Source organism: Topomyia yanbarensis, chromosome 3 (assembly GCF_030247195.1).
Source record: "Topomyia yanbarensis strain Yona2022 chromosome 3, ASM3024719v1, whole genome shotgun sequence".
In the NCBI taxonomy this organism is placed as follows: Eukaryota; Metazoa; Arthropoda; class Insecta; order Diptera; family Culicidae; genus Topomyia; species Topomyia yanbarensis.
In genome coordinates, this window is record NC_080672.1 from 10475417 (window position 1) to 10497728 (window position 22312).

A 22312-nucleotide genomic window follows, 5' to 3' on the forward strand; every position below is an offset into this window, starting at 1 on the left:
CCCTCAAGAACCATCTTCACCGGGTCGTCGTCCGACATTCTTACGACGTGTTCAGTCCACCGCAAACGTCCTATTTTTGCGATATGCGCGATGGATGGTTCTTCCAGCAGCTGATGCAACTCATGGTTCATTCGCCTGCGCCACGCTCTGTCTTCCATCTGTACGCCACCATAGATGGTACGCAACACCTTTCGTTCGAAAACTCCAAGGGCGCGTTGGTCATCCTCGAGCATAGTCCAGGTCTCGTGGCCGTAGAGGACCACCGGTCTAATCAGCGTCTTGTAGATAATCAACTTCGTGCGGCGGCGAATTTTGTTCGAGCGGAGCGTCCTCCGGAGTCCAAAGTAGGCACGATTTCTCGCCAAGATTCGTCTCTGAATTTCTCTGCTGGTATCATTGTCGGCGGTTACCGGTGAGCCCAAATACACGAATTCGTCGACCATCTCGATTTCGTTACCGTCAAGTCGAGCTAGGGATGGGAGGTTCACATTATCGTCTCTAAAACCTCTTCCTCTCATGTATTTTGTCTTCGAAACGTTTATGGCAAGTCCAATCCTGCTGGCTTCAGCTTTCAGTCTGATGTACGTTTCCGACACCGCTTCACAGCTCCGTACCATTATGTCAATATCGTCGGCAAAGCCAAGTAACTGGACGGACTTCCTGAAGATCGTGCCCCTCGTGTCTATCCCCGCTCTCCTTATTACACCTTCTAACGCAACGTTGAACAGCAGGCACGATATACCATCACCTTGCCGTAACCCTCTTCGAGATTCAAAGGGGCTCGAAAGTGTCCTTGATACTCGAACAACGCACATCATCCGATCCATCGTCGCTTTGACTAATCGTGTTAGCTTATCCTGAAAAACGCACTCGTGCGAAAACTGCTATAGCTGATCTCGATCGATTGTGTCATATGCCGATTTGAAATCGATGAATAAATGATGTGTGGGCACGTTGCATTCGCGGCACTTCTGCAGAACCCGCCGAATCGCGAATATTTGGTCCGTGGTGGCGCGGGAACCCATGAATACCGCTTGGCTTGGGACTCGTTACATTTATTGACAAATTTGTACCGCATCACGCCACGAAAACACGTTTTAATGATTTGCATGTGGTTTATTTACAACTAATTCTAATTGCACAGACTATACTCCTACTCTAGTGATTGCTATGTTGTTGTTCTTTGCTGCATTTCATCGTATTGCAACCTTCTACCCTTCTAATTTCAGATCGATCGGTATCCGTGGAAGCGTGACTACGTTTCTCGTGAATGTTCTTCTCGTGTGTACGCATACCCCACTTGTTGTTGAATCTGTATACAAACAGTTTGCCGTAGAATATATCGATAGACAAATTTTAAATTCTAATTAACTTACTTTTTACCGCAATAGCTGCACTTGTGCGGAAATTCACCCGAATGAATGATGGAATGCTGTGTCAAATAACGTTGCAAAGTGAAACCTTTGCCACACACATTGCAGATGAAGTCTTTTTCGGCTTTCTGATTTTGTTCGTGCCTCTGCAGATGGTATTTCAGTGCTCGACTCGGACCTCGAATAGTTTTTCCGCAAACATGACAATTGTGCACTTCAACGCCGTTCTCGCTGTGCATTCGTTTCACGTGTCGTAAGCGATTGTAGCGACCGAAAAATGTGAGCGTGCAACCCGTCACCGTACAGGAGTATGGCTTGATACCTGAAAACAGTGCAAAATTATTGACATGCATACATAAAGTTGTTTTATTTAGCACTAACCTAAATGCTGATTTTTGTGACCTTCGGCTGACTCCCCGCAGACTCGCTTACCACAAAAGTCACATAACTGTGGCATGAATTCAGGCTGTTCCTTCGGCTTACGCCCTCGACGATTTCCACTGTGCACGTTCTCTACTCTGTTGGAACGTCTTTTCCGTTCATTCAACGGGACATCATCATCACTAGTACTAGTCACAGTTTCCCTGCCGTCACCATCCTCGTCAGACAGAGAATAATTTGCCCTTACTTGTTCGTTTGGTTGATCGTCAGAAGCTTCCACTGGAACGACTCCTTCCGTTAGTTCACATACCGGTTCCAATTTTATATCAGGTTCAGAGGAGCTGAGTCCGTCAACAATCGTTTGAGGTTCGAGTTCTGCTCGGTATTCTCTATAAGCCGACTCAATCATTCTCCTGTGATTATGAACCAAATCTCTGCAAAGCGCAACCGCCTCAACACGGTCTTGGCGATACCAGTCGTCACTTTTGATGTTTGTTTTCCCGGCCAGCAGGAGTCTATTGGCTTGTATGGTAGCCGTTCTAAAATCAAGTATGATGTCTAAAAGGTTGGAACAGTTCGAGCAAATATGACGATATTGATCCTTGCGCTGGATTTTCTTCTTCACCAGTGCCAATATTTTTATTTTGTGTTCTTTTGTAATAATTTGAAGATTGTTCAGTGAAGTGTTTCGTAGGCATATTCGGCAGCAGGATATGGTGTCAGGGGTCGATTTAGTTTCGTTACTAGAGTGCTCAGCTTGTTCTTGCTTGAGATTTGGCATCCATGGTTTGAATGCAATCTGACTGCTACAGGCCGTCTCCATTTCGTTTCACGAAATGAAATCACTAAACGAGATCTAAAAAGGCTATCTTAAAACAGAACTTATTGACGTGTATATAATATTTCCATTAGTTGAAAATGTAGTTATTTTTCCTTGATCTGCATTGGTCAAGTTCCGTGGTTCTGAGGAGACGAAGTTGATACACCTGAACTAAATAAAGTTAGGTTTTGTGCATTTCATGCATAAAGACGGTTTTAAACCAATTTTCTCTCTAGGGAGTAATATAGTATTTTGCTATACGTTCGCTTGCTTAGCTAAAAACAAGGTTTAATTTCAGTATGTCTCATCAGCAAACAGAATCGCTTCACTTAGGAGACATCGAATGTAGTGTTTCCAATTTTGGACTAACGTCAGCCCGGTGCATTGGTCAAGTGTCGTGGTTCTGAAGAGACGAAGTCGAAACGCAAACACTTGGATTAATCCTGAAAAATAGTTTTCACTACCAAGTTCTCGTTAACACTAATAAAATTAGAAATTACAATTATTGAAACTTATATTAGATGAAACAAAATCGTAATACGAACTCTGGAAATTATGCTATGTACTTGCAAGCGGAGTGCATTGTACAATCAAACGGCAACAATAACAAACCCGTGTCAAAAAAACGAAAAGGTCCCCTATTATTAACTCGAATCAATACTCGCCGAAATGACAATAATTGACGCCCAAAGGTGATTTACTCAATTTTCTGCTTAGTGGAGAAAAATTTGGTTTTCATTCATATTTTATCCTTAGGGAGTAATGTAGCATAGTGCAAAATAGTGTTAAATCAAACCAAGTTTCGATTTCACTGGTTCTCATCAGCGTAAACAGAATATCTTTTCTTGTTGGACACAACGCTTGGCTAATGGTCGTCGTTATACAAACCTACTTTTGAGCCCATTATCTCGCAGCCTTCGCATACAGTCTTTGTACTGACGTTTAGTTTGAAATTATCCTTGATAGTACGGCTGGTTACACTCGGATTCTTCTTAACTTCTCGAACTATTCGGCGATCTTCCAGATTAGTCGGTTTTCGCTTTCTACCACGACCGGCTTTGTAGGCTACGGTTCCAAGCGCATTAAATTTCCGCGCAATATTCCATACAGCTCCTTCTCTTACTTCAAACTTTCGTGCAACAAATCTGTTGGATAAATCACGTGCATGATCTTTTTCAAATAAATTTCGAACTTGAAGAGAAATTTGTTTAAAAGCCATGATCAAAGCACTTCAACAGACTGCAACACCATACCAACGATGGCAACAATACATTTATCGTGTTGAGACAGGAACGTATCATTTACTTTTGTGTTAGTGAGAGATGTAGTGCATGGGTGCCAGAGTTTTGAACATTCGAACTTGATGCGTATTTTATTTTGTCCGCATGAAATATGGCTTAATTTAATTTAACAGAAATATCACAAATTCTAATTTTTTTTTGTTATCACTCATCATGATATCAAACATGGGTTATATTCTACAAACTGTTGTGATGCAAAAAGCAGTTGTAAATTAAACATGTACTTTTTCCCCAAATATGAGTTCTCCACAAGGTGCGTACTTTTTATTTTGTCGCGTACTGTAGGTTTTGCTTAGGGAAACAAATCGTGTCTTTGTTTTTGGAGCTAGCGTACATCCGGCGCTTGCTTGATCCTGACACTAAGTTAGTGTTGGATTCTGATGAGTCGATCTCGAAACGCAAATTCCATAACTAATTTAGTTATAAGTTTTGTACAACACATAAACGTCTTTAGGGTTACCAACCATTCGCATTTTAAAAGACATGTCCTTAATTTCGAAGTTTTTGCGAATTGTCCTTATTGAAGTAGAATACTTCTAACGTTTCAATATGGGGTCCCGTTTCAAAAATTTCAGTTGATAAATTTTCCCAGGTTTGAAACGCGAATATCTTCCGTTCTACTAATCGAAATCGCAATACTTTTGCACTACCTGATCGGAAATTCGTGCACGTATTTCGTATTAAATTTCGGAATTAGTGCGACTACTATAAATAAACCAAAACAAGGATTTTTAGAAAATCTTTCGAAAACAGCGATGAAAATGCGCAATTTGCAAGCACATCTCACGCAGAGCCGTCAAAAAGGAACATGTAAGCGTTTCATTACATACGGGAATGTTATATATACAGGTCACGCGAGCTTGTTTTGTATCAGTGGGTGCTCGCTTACCACACGAGTAACATGCTCGTCCGGACGGTACAATGAGCGGTATCATGTTTGCGTTCCCTACCAAGCGTTATCGCAAGGTTCTTCGTGATTAAATCCAGGGAATAACCAAATTCGGCGTCTGGCTCGTCGTGGTGGTGTAAAATGCATTTCCGATTTAATCTACGAATGCTGATGGTGTGCAGGAAAATGTCATCCGAGATGCCATGACCTACACTGAACACGCCAAGCGCAAAACCGCAGTGAATGTCGTCTATACTCTGAAGCGGCAGGGACGCACTTTGTATGGATTTGGAAGTTGAAAAGGTAGAACTCACTTGTATCATTATAAAAAAGGCCCTTTTCAGGGCCACCAAAATCATTTCAAAGAATAAGTTTGCATTTTCTGTTTCATGGACTGTTTCTCCCTGGAGAGCAATTTGGGTTAAACCCTAAATTATGATTTATTTCAGTACGCAAATTGCAAATATGGTCAGAAACAAACTGGAGTGAAGTGGAAAACATTTTTACTAGGCGCATTCAAAAAAGGTTTCAATTCTCAAACATTTTACCAAGGTGCCGTATTACATAACTCTTTATCCTGAGTGTTCGATAATCTCCGTATTGGAAACACAATTTCAATTTTGTTCTTGGGAAGCAGTACGGCTTGGATATTTGGCAACACACCGCCCTGACCAATTGTCACTCCGGAGAGTTACGAATCACCAGCTACTGAAGACGTGGGATAATTCGTCTTTTTGTTGTCACGGGCAGCATTTCCTTCCAATTTAAACACTTAAGCAGCAAGGTATTCCATTGCTACTAAGTAAACGGCACTCCGACGCGTTCAACACAATTTTCTTGTGTATCGACCAACGAAGGGGAGGGACTGCGAAGAAGACATATTGAGGACTACACAAAAAAGGACGAGCTTACGTTGTGCTGTAATCAGGTATAAAAACTCAGCATGCTGTTGCTCACGCTCAGTTCGTTTGCAGCATCGTAACTGAAACTGTACATCTACATCTACAAGGTGCTGAAAGAGGTCCATCCAGATACCAGAGTCTCGTCGAGCATCATAAACAGATTTATTAGACATTTTCGAACGCATTGCAAACGAGGTCTCCCGCCCGACTCATTACAACAAGCGCTTGACAATAACCTCCCGCGAAATTCAAGCCGCCGTCCGTTTGCTGCTATCAGAAGAGTTGGCCAAGCCGTCTCAGATGACACCAAAGATGTTATCAAATACACCAGCTCCAAGTAACGAATAACGATCAGCTTCTCATCGCTCATCAAAAACAACAATAGGGATCTTTAGGGGTGTGCGGGTTAAGGCATATTCTGATGCAGATTAGTACCGTGAGTTAATATCTCAGTCCTTTTTCAATTTTTTGGCCCGAAACTATTGAAAAAAACATTTTTTAGTTTGTTTCCTTTTAGGACAATAACACATCCAAACCCATGCGACTTGCACGACCCAGAGGTTGCCTTATCAGATCTACCATAGTTTGCAGATGAAACTTGGGATGGCAGGTTGCTAGCGGATTGACAAAGTACCAGATCATGCTGTGTGGGGTGCTGTCCCGGTTAACAATGAGGCGAACGAGATATTTGCAGATACGTCATTTAGTAGGACAACTGTCAGTTTGCTGGTTGAGTTTAATTTGGTTTTTTTAAATTTAAAAATCATAAAAGAATAATTAAGGTTTATGAATGATATGAGTGTACTCGTAAGGACACCCGCTACCAATACATATGAAAAACTGGCACAATTTTTCCAAATTAAAGATCCCTAATAGGGATCTTTAATTTGGAAAAATTGTGCCAGTTTTTCATATGTATTGGTAGCGGGTGTCCTTACGAGTACACTCATATCATTCTTAACGTCAACGTCAACGTCGGCTCAACCAGCGACCAAACGGATCATCTACTCCGAGATTGCAAGGTTTTTTGATCCATTGGGATTGTTCTCACCGGTGATCGTGGTCGCCAAGATTCTGATGCAGCAGCTATGGAAGACCAACGCAGGATGAGATGACATCCTGGATGAACAATTCCAACAACAATGGCGACTGTTGCAAGAATCTCTGCCTCATCTAAATTTTATTCAGGTGCCACGATGTGTGACTTTTCCGAATGCCGTGGCCTATGAACTTCATGGGTTTGCTGATGCTTCTGTCGTTGCGTATGGTGTCTGCATTTACGTGCGCAGTATTTCCGCCGATGGTTCGGCACAATTGAAACTACTCAGCAGCAAATCAAAGGTTGCACCGCTGCATGAAGTAACCATTCCGAAGAAGGAATTGTGTGCTGCTCTACTGCTAACTCGCCTGCTGGAAAAGGTACTACAAGCCATACAGATGTCGTTCCGAGAAATTGTTCTCTGGTCCGATAGCACAATCGTCCTGGCCTGGCTGAAGAAGCCTGCCGATCGTCTGCAAGTTTTTGTGCGAAATCGCGTGGCAGAGATCCAGAGAACCACCGGAAACTTCAAGTGGTGTTACGTTCGTTCGGGAAGCAATCCAGCTGACGTGGTATCGCGAGGTCAGCTACCGGAACAATTACTCAACAACGATCTATGGTGGAACGGCCCCGTGTTACTTAGATCAACCTACTACGAATTAGAAGATCCAGAAGAAGTTCCTGATCAGCTGCTTCCAGAGATGAAATTGGTCATCGCTACGCCAGCTGTGAAGGTCGAACGCTTTCCGTTTGTAACTAAATTCAGCAACTTTCGCAAGGTACAACGCATCATGGCATATGTTTTGAGGTTCGTCAACAATTGCCAGCAGAAGCATTTCCTCGATCGTATTCTTACTCCTTATTTGACCATCCGAGAATTGCAGCGCTCGACGGAGGTGCTCATCAAGATTTCCCAGCACGTTCAATTGGCAGATGAAATTGAACGCCTTCAGTCCAATAAAAATTGCAAGCGAATTGGAAATCTTCGTTGCCATATGCATCAAAGCATCCAATCATATTGCCCGACAAGGATCCCACCACGACGATGCTAATCAGGACGATGCACATCGAGCTGCTTCATCCGGGCCAATCAGCGCTCATCAACGCAATTCGACAGCGGTACTGGCCGCTCAAAGCTCGTTCTACTGTGAGGCAGATTACTCGCAAATGCGTAAAATGCTTTCGTGTGAGACCGGGAGCCACAACGCAGCTGATGGGGAATCTTCCGCAATCACGAATCGTGCCATCTCCACCATTCGCAGTGACTGGTGTGGACTACGCTGGTCCTTTGTTGGTAAAGCAAGGAACCTATCGTCCCAAACTCGTCAAGGCGTATGTAGCAGTGTATGTTTGCATGACCACCAAGGCCGTACACCTCGAAGCGGTTTCTGATCTGACGACGGATGCGTTCCTAGCATCACTCAGACGCTTCATCAGTCGTAGAGGATTGGTACAGCAGTTGCATTCTGATAATGCAACCAACTTTAAGGGAGCGAACCACGAGTTGAACCAGCTGTATCATCTTTTTCGAGATCAACAGATGCTCCATCAAGTTCAACAGTTTTGCGCAGCACGTGAAATCGAGTGGCATTTCATCCCTCCTGACGCCTCTGAATTTGGCGGACTGTGGGAAGCGGCAGTGAAGTCGGCAAAAACTCACCTGAAGCGAGTCGTCGGCAACGCGCAGTTAACGTTTGAAGAACTGGCAACTATTCTCACGGAAATAGAAGCCGTGTTGAATTCTCGCCCTCTATTCAGCATCTCCACCGATCCAGCTGATCCACAAGTGATTACACCAGCACATTACCTGATAGGTCGTCCGCTCATCACACCAGCCGAGCCGTCTCTGGAAGACATCAAGGCCAGCCGTTTGAGTCGATGGCAGCATTTGCAGCTCATGCGTGAGCACTTTTGGCGTGCTTGGAGACGGGATTATCTCAACACGTTGCAGCCACGGAAAAAGAATCTAGGAATGAATGGTTGTTCTTCTCCACGACAAGACACAGCCACCTTTAAACTGGAAGCTGGGATATATCACCGCTGTCCACCCTGATGCTGAAGGCCTAGTTCGAGTAGTGGATATTTTTGTCGATGGTTCTACTTTCCGCCGTCCGGTCAACAAGCTTTCCGTTCTTCCCATCGAAGACAACTCCATCGCAGCGCCATCAGACGACGAATCTGTTGTCACGTAGTTCCAACCGGCGGGAGTATGTTCCATCCGTCACAGCATATACTGTTTCCCCTTTGCGCAACGATAATTGAGCGGTGTCGCACTGCACTGTTCGTGCATCAGCGTAGCTGTATTAATGTACACTCAAGTTTTTTTTTACGCGGTTTTTTTTTGCGCGGTATTTTTTTACGCGGTTTTTTTTTACGCGGATTTTGAAATTTACGCGGTTTTCATTTACGCGGATTTTGAAATTTACGCGGTTTTCATTTACGCGGATTTTGAAATTTACGCGGTTTTCATTTACGCGGTTTTTGAAATTTACGCGGTTTTCATTTACGCGGATTTTGGAATTTACGCGGTATCCATCAATGAGGTTCCCTTTATCGCGGATTCTTAAATTTAAGTGGTCTTCATTTACGCGGATTTTGAAATTTACGCGGTTTTCATTTACGCGGATTTTGAAATTTACGCGGTTTTCATTTACGCGGATTTTGAAATTTACGCGGTTTTCATTTACGCGGATTTTGAAATTTACGCGGTTTTCATTTACGCGGATTTTGAAATTTACGCGGTTTTCATTTACGCGGTTTTCATTTACGCGGCTCGTATCCCCCGCGTAAAAAAAACCTGAGTGTATTGATGTATTAATAATGATGTGACTTATTTCCTTCCTGCTAGCATATAAATTTGCGCTGCAAAGCAGTAACATCATCAGTTCAATTTCAACCACGAAGCAGCAGCAACCTAATAAAGGAGTAAAATTAGTGTCATCGAAACAAGGTTTTTCATTTAGTTTTTATACGCCACCAGTCAGCGTCATTCGTTCGAGCATCGCCGGAACGGTCCTCAAGTGGCCATTGCGATTGCTCTCAAACATACAGTCCACCCGGAAGGAAAAAGAATCCCAGCTGAAGTCCGCGAAGAACCCAGAGAATTTTTTAACGTGACTCAGCCCTCCACTTTCCACTAACGTTCCCCCAGTCGGAACAGGTTGGATAAAAGAAATTCCAAATTTAATTTTTGGCGTACAGGTTTCGTTTTTAGACAAAATCTAAAGCTTCATACCTTTCTGTAAAAGGTGAAATGAATCCACAAGGCTGTCAATAATGTTTTACTCAGCGAAGGTCGATTAGATTAATTCACATTTCATCTATAGCAACAATTTGTTTATAAGCACATTCAGCAAAATGGTAAAACTAATCATAATCAAATTTCGTATATGGCAAAATATATCACATCGTAACAGGACCGTTTAAGAAGTTCTGTTAGTAGGAAGGAGCTTCACGAATTTAGGATGGACTTCTAAAGAAGGGCTAACACCATGTATTGCAGTCCTAGCAACTCAAGAATTTTAAATCCTCCTCTAATACCCGAGCTTATACCTTTTTTTAAGTGGATCAATGTAAATGTATTACATTTTTCGTATACATCACGAGTCTTTTTAACAACGTAAGTACACAGCTGTCGGAAGTTGCTATACCTGTCACGACGAGGAGGGATGGTCAATTCTAATAACGGATGCATCATCCAAATTCTCGATTTGCCTAACCAACCAGATTCAACGGTTTATATATTATATATGAATGTATTGTATCAAACACACGGCTCACCATCACCGAAAGGCTCGCAAAAACCTCCTCTTAAACCAATTCAAGGAAAATTAAAAGAAAATTTGAATTGAAGTTCCAACCATATACGGTATGCTCCGTAATAATTCAGCTCTTACAATCATGGTCATTCGTAATCAGGGTGGCCAGACCGACCGATTTATCGGTAGTCCTACCGGTTTTGGTCTTCCCTACCGATTCACAGACGACCAAGGCAAAACTACCGATATTTTGTTATCGCTACCGAAAACTACCGATTTTTATTGATTTTGGACACATCCTACTCAACATTCATTTTTTAGGTTGGATTTGGTCTGAGATCTGCGTTTTCAGTATTTTACAATTCTATGTCAACACTACGTTTTTGGGACAACAACCCGGCCTACCGATAAACTTTTAGTGATACTACCGATATCAAGGAATTCTATCTGGCCACCCTGTTCGTAATCATCAACAGTTTATTATTATATGACATGTCGATTTACCCTCTTCCTAAAGTTGATTGTGGCTGGATTATTATGAAGACCAAAATACGTTCCACAAGATTACCGTAAATCGATAGGATAAAAAACGTTATTCGAACTGATGATGGGGGAGGGGGAAGAGGCTCTTGGGTGAATCAGAAAAAAAAACATTTATAAAAGGTTTGTTCCAGTACCAGGAGAAACTGGAAGTACTCCGGAGCAAACAGGGAGAAAATCGTTCCTGTATTATCTTCTTTTCTTTTTCATCTTCTGGTAGCAAATCGGAGTGAAAAGGAGCAAGAATTTTTTGCTCCGGAGCAACAGGGAGTGACTTCCGTGTACTGGAACAAACCTAAAAAGTTTTTTTTACATCTGCCGCATTTGATAGTGTCGATAAAGTAGTTTATTATACACACTCATCACATTTTGCCCATGACATAGTGTCGCTCGAAAACTATAACTGTACTAATCTAGAAATGGTTATCTGTGGTCACAATACACCAAATGATCGAAACGATTTGTGATATGGTACCATGTTTGTTTTGCGGCACGATTTGTCATATTGTAAAAAAACATTAAATGAATTGTGTATAGTGTAAGATTATTCTAATCGCAAAGTATGGTGAAGAAATGTTTATGGTAGAATGTTTAATGTACCTTGTTATATCCAATAACAATGTAGTACCGCAAAAATGGATTATAAGATCACCATTCCCCTTATAATATGCCCTAAAATTTGTTCGAGGAAATCGGCATTTTTGAATGGTGACGTTACTTAACGACCTATTCAGCAAATGGTACAAGTGGCGTTGACAATAAGTGGAATAGTCAATATGATTGCCGGTTGCGTTGGTTTATCGTTTCGTTAATGATAAGAGGAAACTTCAGGGAATGGTTTTTAAGGTCCAAATACAATTGCGGTTATCTTACAGGAATGGTCACCAAATATGCAGGATGAATGCTAACTGCCGCACATTAATTTAACATCTGAAAGGTTATTTTTTATTTACGTGCTTTTTCACTTGAAGTGGACTTATTTTACCTTGAATTTTTCTCCGCGTGTAGCCTTTTATTATTGCAGGCATATCATCGCATATTCATCGCCGTAAATGTCATAACAAAAAAGTACTGTTGTGAATTTCCTAGTTACTTAAAATTTAATTAATATTTTATTGATTTAATCGTCTTCATAGCAAGTTATAGTCAAATAATTTGTAATAAACTTAGTCGGCGCTTCGGGAGAAAATGGAGCTAGTTAACACAACATTATTTGAAGCGGTACAGATTAAGATAGAGCCCGATAAAATTAGTGATTGTCCTCAGTCTTCATTGGACTCTGTTGAGGCAATAAGGTATAAAGTTGATCCTAATAAGATTTTTTAGTAAAAAGCCTTTTATTCATTTAGATCCTTTATGTTTTCAGTAAACCAATAAAACGATCTACTAAAGGCAGGTGCCTAAGATCGCGAACTGTACCGGTACAACCGGAAGAACTCATACCGTATGATGCTAACTTAATGCAAATACCAGGCATGTCGGGTGCTAATAAACCGATAGCACCTGTCTGTGTAGAAGACACCATACCACAGTGTAGATTTTGTCTTCGACGAGTCGCTCAACCAAACCTGCAGATTCTTCGGCCCATTCATAAGACCAAAGCCATTGCCGCGCTGAAAATCAAAATTTTTCTCAACGATGCTTACCCCATGGCATGCTGCAATTGCTTGAACCTGCTAGACATCATACTGGACTTCAGAGAGGCTGCTATCAAAGCTAGGAACTTACTGTTGAACGAGAGAAGTTATCTTAAGGGCGACGAATGGGATAAGCTAGACAATGTGGAGACGATTGCAAACTGTAGAGCTGCAGTAGAACGACATAAAAATCAAATCGGTGCTGCTTATGAAGATTTTTTGAGACGTCGAAATCGTAGGCAAGTTCATGATGAGATAAAACGTCCTGAGGAACAAGAAATTGTCAAACCTATACCAGTGCAATCAACCGATAAGGAAGTTGGAAGTCAAGGTTCTAATGTTATTGAAGCAAATAATGATGAGGATGACTACGTACCGGATTCGGATTCTTCGAGTGAAGATACTGAAGTAGATCGAAGAGAGACGAAGAAATCCAAACGAAACAGTCGGAAAAACAAACCGTTAAATATTCCCAAACCAATAAAAGGGCCGTATGAGCTATGCGATATATGTGGACAGCGGGTTTGTACGCAATCTGCAGAAGGACACAAAAATCGTCATCTTGGTAGAAACACATAGCATTTGGTTCCTAAAGAGTAACTGTTTATTAGTTTGTTCGTGTTTCAGGCATAAAACCTTACACTTGTCCTTCCGTTGGCTGTGGAATGACGTTTCACAGCAGGTTCAATCAAGGATTGCACGTCAAACGGATCCATCCTGCAAGTGGTATACCAACGCAGAAATGTGATATCTGTGGAAAAGTTCTGAGAGGGAAACCTGGAGTTTTAAATTCTCACAAGCGCCAGCACAGCATAACCGAGAAAAGCCATGTGTGTCAGCTCTGTGGAAAGGCTTTCACTCTCAAGCGGTACCTTCGGCAGCATGCCATGGTACACTCGGAGGAATTTCCGCATAAATGTAGTTACTGTGGGAAAAGGTAGCGTTTCGGTTTAAAATTGTCGAATTCTTTCAGCGGTTTGTTGTTCGTTCCAGGTTCAACAACAAATGGAGCATGAGAACGCACGAAAGGAATATGCACGAAAAGCGGAGTCATGTTCCAGTAGTAAGCAATGAAGCGCCGGGAATGTCTACGTTTGGCATATTGTGAGCCCACAACGGATTAAATCCTGTACATCTGGCGCAATTGAGCGGAAAATGATGGATTAACCTTCAAAGGATGTTATATTTCACAATATACTAGTGATTAACAAGCCGAGTAATTTAGTACATCAGTAGCTGTATTTGAGACAGGTTCATTCCACATTTATTTACACATAATCATTACTTCTATCCTGCGCCAATTCGCAATTAGATGATTGTTGTTCCTGTGTCGTTGCGGCAGAGAGTTTCTTTTCATGAACATTTTTCTCATGCGCTAGCATGCTCCACTTTAATTTGAACCTGAAATAAAAAACTATTTCATAGGCCCAACAAAACAGTGACGAACTATCCTACTTTTTCCCACAATAGCTGCATCCGTGCGGAAATACCTCAGTATGCACAACGGTGACATGCTGCTTCAAATACTGCCGCATCGTAAATCCTTTTCCGCAAAACTGACATACGTGCTCTTTCTTTTGCTCATGCTTGCGCTTGTGATAGTTAATTACTTTCAGGGCTCCCCGAATATACCGCCCACAGATATCACACTTGTGTATTGGAACTCCATTTTCATCGTGTATACGCTTTACGTGTGATACTTGATTCGCTCTGCTGTAGAAAGTCAACTCACAACCTTCCGATGGGCATTTGTAGGGTTTAATTCCTAAAACAAAGTTAAAATGTTAACCCAAATTGGATCTGAACGGAGCTGACTAACCTAAATGACGATTTTTATGCGATTCTGCTGCCTGTGCACATACTCGCTGTCCACAAAGGTCACATAATTCGCCACGAGGTGCAGATTCTGATCGCTTCTCTTTATTGTTTGTTCTGGGCTGTTTAGGCTTTTCAGCTTTCTTTAAAACTTTACCAACATCATCTTCTTGCGAATCCGATGATGGCTCGTAATCTGATTCCTCATTTTCATCACCTGAGGAATGCATTATCGAATCTTTTTCCTCGGACACCTGATGGATGAGTTCATCCGGAACCGTTTCTACCCTCAGCGATTCAACACATTTTATAATCGGAATTCCGTGCTGGTGATCTTCAAGATCGTCATGCTGACTTTTCCCGGGTTCATCATGCTGAAGATTCTCCGAATCGTCAAGCTGTTTGAAATCATCTACAACACTGTATTTCAAATCGGATTGTTTTCGCTTTACGTTTTCCTCGTGGATTAAATCGATCTGATTCTTATGTTTCTCCACTACAGTTCTACATTTGGAAATTGCATCAATACTATCCGCCTCGTCCCATCCTTCACTCTCCAGGTACATCCGCTCATGTAGCAGCAAGTATTTTGCTTTCGACACGGTGTTTTTAAAATCCAAAATTATTTCTATTAGGTTCAAGCAGTTGCAGCATGCGAACGGATATGCATCTCCAGGGAAGACTTTTATTTTCAAGGCAGCTAGTGCCTTAGGCTTATGTTTGGGAAGAATTATTTTGAGATTCGCACGTGAAACTCTTCGCAAACAAAATCGACATTGTGGTACGATGGGTTCGCCACAAACTGGGTTAATTGGCTCGTTCTCACCAGACACGCTGGGTACATTCAAACTATCATTCCCGTAATAATTCGGTTTGACTTGAGTGGCTCGTGATTTCATGTATTTTCGTTTGGTTGTCCCTGTGCTACAGACAATTTAAAACGTAAGCAGTGATTTAGGAAGAACCGAGGACGTTTACCTTTTTGCTTCTTGGGAAGTGCCAACGGCCAACGATGAGTAATTGTTCATATCATCGATCTCTAGTGGTTCTAATTTGATGTCTACTATGTCGATGGGTGGTTCTTCTTTCATTCTTCGTGAACTACGTCGAGATCTGTGTCCTGTGTCCATTTTTAGCGAGAGAATTGGAACGATTTTAAGAATAGAAACCACTAACGTCGAACAATCGATTGTTTACTATCCATCGGCCTGAATTTGACAATCAGAATTCAGCGCGCCTCCACACGGTTAAATAAAACAACCTGCAGAAAAGTTCTTTTAACTTACTTTTGAGTTGTGCGTCGCTTTCGCACTTATTAGTGTTGTCGAAAACAAAACGAGAGGTTCGACTCAGTCGAGATCTTCCGTGGGGGAAGTTACTTTTGAGTTGTTTGGGGTGAACATAGGATAGGATCCGCCAGCTCTGTCTTCTGTTTTTGAACCAATTCTGAACCAGCTCGTGATTGGACGAAAGTGACATAGGCAAACCTTCGGCTTGGAAACTAAAAGTACCAAAGGGCTGCTTGGAAGTGTTGTCATATTGTGATATCAAACATAAAACGACGATTGTTAACCGTGTTGATTTTTTTGTTTTCTCGAGATACCGCTTTCTTTCTATAACATCCGTCTGTAATTATGAAGTGCAGGCATTATTTGGCAGACGAAATCAAACATATTATCCAGAACTGAAATTCCCGAGAGATCCGGTAGCGCGGTTATCGTGGATTCTGTTCTGTGTGCGGAGTAATGCGGAAATGCCTCTTTTCGAAATCAACAGGCTGTGTAGCGTAAGTATGAAAATATTTTGAACATCATGTAAAAATTGTCTTTGTTCCAGTACCGAGTAAATTGGAAGTACTGAGCAAACAGGGAGAAAGTTATCCCGGAAGTCGCTTCTTGTTCTTCCTTTGGTATTATCGATACAGTTGAATTGTACAGTTTTCAACTGAATCGATCATCGGTGTAAATAGGAGAGTGTATTTTCTACTGCTGTTTTCTCCGAAACAATCACATGTAAAAACCTATACTTTCCTCCAAAACAAAAATTAAACCTTGCAGAAAAGTAGTTTTAGAATATTTAAAATAAATCCGAACAGAGAAAATTATTCTTGTGACAGAGGTTGCTTGACTCAGAAAGCAACTTACAAAAATGAAGAGGCGTGAAGATATTTTTCGTAATGTCCAACAACGAATATATATTATTTTGTTTTGCTGTATTCCGATGGAAAAAACGTTATGATCGTTTAAATGCGGATATAAAGACTAAATCTTTGATTTTTCCATGAAATTGGTACATAATATAGAATATTTTAATCAGAACAAATATACGACCGAAACAAAACAAATATTTTGGCAACATTGGTCGAGTGGGGGTATGTCGTTTTCAACAGGGATTAGTAAAATATAAGAAGAAGCCAGCTGGCGGATCCTATCCTAGGGGTGAACTCAAAATTAGGTAAATTCAACTTAAATTTGAGTATAAAAAACCTATCAATGAGTTGTAATTTTTGCCGTGGTTAAATGGAAACTACCTTCAACACGGTTTACCTAATTTTAAGTTCCCCCACGATACCACGAGATTGAGTCAAAGGAACTCTATTTTAGGTAGTTTTTTGTTTCCGTGCACGAAGGCTGCTCAAAACCTATCTCAAAACAAACCTTCACCAGATAACTCTTTATCAACTATAGCGCTGCCCAAGCGGCGAACGCAACGCGAAAACTTTATGACTGCGACGCTGTCCAAGTGGCAAGCACTGAACTAAGCAACGATGATTTTCAGAAAATGCTTGAAAATTTCAAATATTCAGCTTTTTGAATTTTATAAAAAATAGATAGCCTCCATTTAAAAACGTATTACGTATGTTTGTGCTTGGTTTCAATTACGAACCTTTCATAAAAAAGGATGAATAAAATTTTTAATTGCGTTAATTGTTTTTTATTGATCGTAGGATAGCCTTGTGTTGCTCAGTCAAAAAGGGCAATTTGCTGGCTAACAGGATACGCACTTGCCCATCAATTTGCCGGCAAATTGGGGACAAATAGAGGGCTATCTTAAATGCCACATTTTGACGATCTGCCTCCGCCATTTTAGGTGCTGCCAAATACTACCCTAACACAAAGCAATATCGAAATTGATCGCAGAAACGTTGAATTTACAACAGTTTTGTTTGTTAACAACAACTTTTCTTGTAACATCGATGTACTTATGATTCAGTCCTTCATTCCTCCAAAATCTTCAACGGAACAACAATATAAATCGATGTTTTTGATTTCAGAATGTATGGGAAAAGATCAAATTTTTCATTGTTACATCCCTTAATGACCCCCCTTTTTCCATGTAAAAATCGAGTTTACAATGAAATTGGATGTGAAAACATCAATAATGTGATTATATTTCCATTGTTACTTTTTTAGAATAACATTGTTTTTCGTTGTAATGTAACAATAAAAAATGCTGTAAGACTGTTGTGCATTTCTATTCGGGTAATATGTATTTGGTGCTGCCCTACGAGCTCCTAAATAAAAGTGTCCATAGAGCGCGCCATTTAATCGCCCAAAATTGCCTATCCTGCTTTTTACTGGGCAGATGACGTAAACGACAACTGTCAAAAAGGGCAATTAAACCAGGGCCTTGCCTCTAATGATTATTTTTTAGTTCAATTTGGATTCGCCAATAAGTAACTCACGGTCCCTCGAATTGTCAAACCCAAGCATGACGTTTTATTGACATCGAAAACACGAGCACTCATTTTTCTGTCGAAGAACCGTATCCAAGGAAAAAGCAAACGAATGTATCTAATGTGGTTTTTGTTTGAAGCGAAACTGAGTCAGTTTCTAACCTCAACTGCTCTCAAAATGTATGAACTGACAGCGGTTGGGATTAGAACCTGACTCAGTTTCGGGTTCAAGCGAAATCGCCATAAGGAAAATACCGATGTTCACATTTCAGTTTTCTAGCCGTGGTAGGATGCCCATAATGGCGCAAATACGAGACGGGAACTGTGAAGCAAGGATGTTTTCATGGACATGTTCATTCAGGTATATGTAGTTTAGCAATGATGTACAGCATTCTTAGTTTATTTCTACTCTTCCAAAGTGTTGGACACCTGTACTTGGAGTATGCAAAAACGTCGGTATGACGGCAGAGCATTCGGGTGCTATTTTTTGTGGTACTGTTGTTGCCACATGGTAGCAACTTTTAGAGCTAAACTAGACTAAGCTCACCTCACTCTATATGACTTTTCTCACCCAATTCTGAAGAGTCACTTCGGGTGACGTGAAACATCCATTTAACCGCAATAGGGAATCTCACCTCACCCGAGTTGACTCTCAGAATCGGGTGAGAAAAGTCACGTAAAGTGAGGTGAGTTTAGTCGTCTCACGTCACACGCCGCGCAGAGTAAGGCCGATTGTGTGTAGGTGAAAATCGTACTGAATATGTAAATGGACATTTCCACCATTATATCGAAGACTGCATATCAAGAAGACTGGAAACTCTATCTAGAATTTGGAGACAGTAACAGCAACGCCACTTGCGAGTGAAGGTGGTACTTCCCATAGTGATGCACACAAACATATACACTTTTACACTGAGCTTCCTACCTTCCTCCAATAGAGGTGCTGTAACCTCTGTCGCTTCTCGTTCACTCAAAAAAAATCCTAACGTTAATTCTATTTTCTTCAAACCACTTAAAATTCATATGAAGAAGAAATGCTAATGTTATGCAGCGCACCCATACCATCTATGCGTCAAATGTATAAACTATGTATGCGCACACAATTTATATGTGCATATTGTTATAGAATCGGGTTTTATGTGCCTAGTTATGAAATGTGAATGTAAGATTAATATTTCTTGTAAATACATTAGGTTTATAAGTCAGCAAATACTGTCTATATACCACCGCTAATAGGGATCTTTAATTTGGAAAAATTGTGTCAGTTTTTCATATGTACAGTTACGAGTACACTCATATCATTTTTAAACCTGTGGCGATTGGGCGATTAGAAAATATAACTGGCAGCTCTGAACAGAACCACGCCAGATGTGAATCGGACTGCACTGAACAAAAGTTGTTGCAATATAGCGTATGATTTGTCATATGAATAACCCAAAATTTAAGTTTAAGCTCAACGTTGACGATTTCGAAAGGCGATCATTCGAAAAAATAATGACTTGAAAATCGAATGACATCATGTCTGTATTGGAATGAAGAGGTTCGTGATTTTCAAATGACTAACAAAACGTCGAATGAATTGCTTGCATTCGAAAAAGGTAAACGATGATGCCTATGATTATCATTTCAAAAACCAGCAGTGTATCATTCGTGTTTCATCATTGTTTAGTATTTGGGCTGAATCAAATTAAAATACATATAATTTTCACTGGAACGCCTAATGATTTTCATACAGCTGTCAGAACTATGAAAAATTAATAATCCAGCAAAATAAAATGGCGATCAACTACTGATGCATCTGCTTATGTAAGAATTTACTAACATATAAATATTTTATTAAAAATGTAAAATAACAATCCTTCGAAACATAAAAGCGGTCGCCTTTTTTTATTTGTACAATGTGGACGTCAACAAACTGCTTGATATTTATTGAGTAAACAACGAACGTCAATATTAGCATTCTGGTAAGTTATTATTATTTTTGATGAAAATCAAATATTTCCAATTATAATTCTAGCAGCTGCGACGCTAATGAAACTACTAGAATGCAGAAGAAATAATCTGGAACCACAAGAGAAGGCGTCCTTGGAGCAAACACCAAAATCCAGCCCAATCCCCATCGGTTGCCATAACAGCGAAGATGAATTTATGTACATATCCGGTAATTTTATGAAACAATAACCAGCTGTTATTTCCCACTCTTCATAATCATCTTCCTGTCTATCCTGATGGATTTTAGGCAAATTAGAGCAAGTCTACATCGATGTAACATCCGTAAGTTATTGGAGAGACTGGTACCGCCAACTTACGCAAAAACGAACGCGCAGGCGTCGTTAGCCTACGGCATACTCTCCCACCAAGCAGGGTATCCACGGTACCAGCAAATGATCACGTGTAATCCTGTGGGGCGATAAAATTTACGGCAAGAAACATTTCTTGGTACACAAAAGTCTCTTCAAATTTGAAGTATTCCGACTAATATCCTTGAATTATTATTTTCAGTTTCATGGAGAACAAATAAAATCTGTGTTAGAATCCAATTTAAGCATTAACAGCGGACACGTGTCACTATTGATGAGTCATTGGTTCGAACGGAAACTATCTGACGAAAGTGACGGTAGTTTATCGATCTCCTTCGAAGTCGTATACCAACATAAAGGCTGCCACCATGAACCACCCAGTGAAGCTCTCAATTTTAGTGAATGTGATGATGATGATAGAAAAACCTTCGTTTTCGATTGATGAAAGATGGTTATGGTAAGGTTTTGCATTATCAGTGGACTTTAAAGAAAATCTTTACGGAACACCGGAAGCTTCTGAAATCTTCGAAGTAGCCCTGATTGCTGGATGTTGGCTGGAAGTAACGAGATGACGTGACGGTAACCGTAAAAAGCATGCAAGTAGCACATCAAAGAGCAACAACACTTCGAGTTCTCCAATCATTTTGATTTGCACATGAAACCAGATCTGGTTGGAAAACCCGATAGCTCGTCATCACCGTAGTTCCCAAACTTAGTAGACTGCGTAACGCAGCGACTTGACTGAGTTCGGTTATAATTGTAGTTTCTGTGAGTTGACTCATTTCAATCAAAGAGAAGGGTGCCAAGATGCAGTGGAATGCAATTGCGGTTCTAATCTTGGTACCCTTACTACTAAAAATACGATATTCTAAAAGTGAAACTAACGACAAAATTCCAGCAGATGAATTCATTCGATTAACACTGCTGCTGTGAATCGTAAAGAGCATGATAGTGGACATACCCGATTGAGCTTTCTATTTATGAAGTCTCTAGGATAGCAGAATACGAGCATTATATTAAGTGGAACGACAAACGCTTCTTGTGTATTTAAAGTCCCTACATTATATAACTAGTAGTTCGACTAACAACTTTCATTTATTTTCAGTCAAATTGAGAAAAAATGCAAAACCAGAGTTGGGATCTCATTCCACTTCAAATTCAGGACTTTGAAAAGCAACAGGCATTAACAATGCCTGTCCCAGCTGGATACCAGATTGCAAAGATCTGCGGAATAGTGAAAGGAGAGATGGAAGAATCTGGCTGAAATGAAACGTTGACGATAGTTTACGGTCTTAATTTTCAGATGAATAACGTCAGTACGTTCAAGGATTCAACTAGAAACGATGAAATTACCCACTATGTATAAAGAGTTTGGTCAAACGGCAGCAGAGATGGATTTTGATTTATCCAAAGGCTTCAACTTTAAAGCAAGATTTACACTTCGAGAAACTCGATCTCTTGATCTAAATTAAAGAAACCGTCGCGGATTAAAATAAATAATCCCCAAGCCACAATATCGCAGAAAACGAACGTGTTGTTGAACGGCACACCGAAGCAAAGCAGCACCTTAATTTTTTTTTTTTGATAACTTCACTGCACTGCAAAAAAGGGTAGAGCTAGGGGCAGAGTATATATTTCATCAGCAGTGTGATGTTTATTATCTAATACTATTATAGATATAGATAAATATAGATATTTTAGATTTAGATTAGATTTGACTGATTATAAAGTTCCATTTGTAATGTACCACATGGCAGGAATATATAAACATAGGTTTCCTAATTTCCTCTGTGACTAAAATAAAGTAAAATAAAATGTTTCGATGAGAAGTATGAATCAGTAACAAAATCCTTGATTTGAACTGATGGTCTACTCAAAAAC

General features: G+C 40.5%; 3 protein-coding genes and 1 long non-coding RNA gene across 7 annotated transcripts; 2 read left to right on the plus strand and 2 right to left on the minus strand.

The window, feature by feature from the left end:
* Nucleotides 1–1113: 1113 nt before the first annotated feature.
* LOC131692359 (zinc finger protein 184-like) lies at nt 1114–3170 on the minus strand. Of its 2 annotated transcripts, XM_058979365.1 has the most exons (4): nt 3120–3170; nt 1755–3054; nt 1377–1695; nt 1114–1312 (listed from the first exon to the last, which is right to left on the minus strand). In XM_058979365.1, the coding sequence occupies exons 2-4, from the start codon at nt 2575–2577 to the stop codon at nt 1159–1161; spliced, it is 1296 nt and encodes a 431-aa protein (XP_058835348.1). In that variant the 5' UTR covers nt 2578–3054; nt 3120–3170; the 3' UTR covers nt 1114–1158. The 2 variants fall into 2 exon arrangements, with proteins under 2 accessions (XP_058835348.1, XP_058835347.1); XM_058979364.1 differs by lacking the exon at nt 3120–3170 and having other exon boundaries at nt 1755–3091.
* Nucleotides 3171–12057: 8887 nt separating this feature from the next.
* LOC131691617 (zinc finger protein 506-like) lies at nt 12058–13948 on the plus strand. The gene is made up of 4 exons (XM_058978151.1): nt 12058–12298; nt 12370–13205; nt 13268–13577; nt 13634–13948. The coding sequence occupies exons 1-4, from the start codon at nt 12192–12194 to the stop codon at nt 13746–13748; spliced, it is 1368 nt and encodes a 455-aa protein (XP_058834134.1). The 5' UTR covers nt 12058–12191; the 3' UTR covers nt 13749–13948.
* On the minus strand, nt 13902–15663 carry LOC131691616 (zinc finger protein 62 homolog). Its single transcript, XM_058978150.1, has 4 exons — nt 15434–15663; nt 14460–15379; nt 14096–14405; nt 13902–14041 (listed from the first exon to the last, which is right to left on the minus strand). Exons 1-4 carry the CDS (start codon nt 15583–15585, stop codon nt 13909–13911), a joined length of 1515 nt encoding a protein of 504 aa, XP_058834133.1. The 5' UTR covers nt 15586–15663; the 3' UTR covers nt 13902–13908.
* A 4348-nt stretch (nt 15664–20011) lies between these two features.
* On the plus strand, nt 20012–21449 carry LOC131691675 (uncharacterized). Of its 3 annotated transcripts, XR_009305826.1 has the most exons (5): nt 20012–20095; nt 20149–20292; nt 20371–20570; nt 20634–21199; nt 21330–21449. It is a non-coding gene; the product is annotated as an uncharacterized LOC131691675 (long non-coding RNA). The 3 variants fall into 3 exon arrangements; XR_009305824.1 differs by having other exon boundaries at nt 20634–21449; XR_009305825.1 differs by having other exon boundaries at nt 20033–20095; nt 20152–20292; nt 20634–21449.
* Nucleotides 21450–22312: the final 863 nt, after the last annotated feature.

Excerpts from the sequence above, each read along its gene's own strand:
- LOC131692359 (XM_058979365.1), bottom strand. The coding sequence starts at position 2,577 with ATGGAGACGGCCTGTAGCAGTCAGATTGCATTCAAACCATGGATGCCA. Across the intron at positions 1,696-1,754 it reads TCACAAAAATCAGCATTTAG|GTATCAAGCCATACTCCTGT; the intron begins GTTAGTGCTAAA and ends CACTGTTTTCAG. Across the intron at positions 1,313-1,376 it reads TGCAGCTATTGCGGTAAAAA|ATTCAACAACAAGTGGGGTA; the intron begins GTAAGTTAATTA and ends GTTTGTATACAG.
- LOC131691616 (XM_058978150.1), bottom strand. The coding sequence starts at position 15,585 with ATGGACACAGGACACAGATCTCGACGTAGTTCACGAAGAATGAAAGAA. Across the intron at positions 15,380-15,433 it reads ACTTCCCAAGAAGCAAAAAG|CACAGGGACAACCAAACGAA; the intron begins GTAAACGTCCTC and ends AATTGTCTGTAG. Across the intron at positions 14,042-14,095 it reads TGCAGCTATTGTGGGAAAAA|GTTCAAATTAAAGTGGAGCA; the intron begins GTAGGATAGTTC and ends TTTTTATTTCAG.
- LOC131691617 (XM_058978151.1), top strand. The coding sequence starts at position 12,192 with ATGGAGCTAGTTAACACAACATTATTTGAAGCGGTACAGATTAAGATA. Across the intron at positions 13,206-13,267 it reads ACACAAAAATCGTCATCTTG|GCATAAAACCTTACACTTGT; the intron begins GTAGAAACACAT and ends TTCGTGTTTCAG. Across the intron at positions 13,578-13,633 it reads TGTAGTTACTGTGGGAAAAG|GTTCAACAACAAATGGAGCA; the intron begins GTAGCGTTTCGG and ends TGTTCGTTCCAG.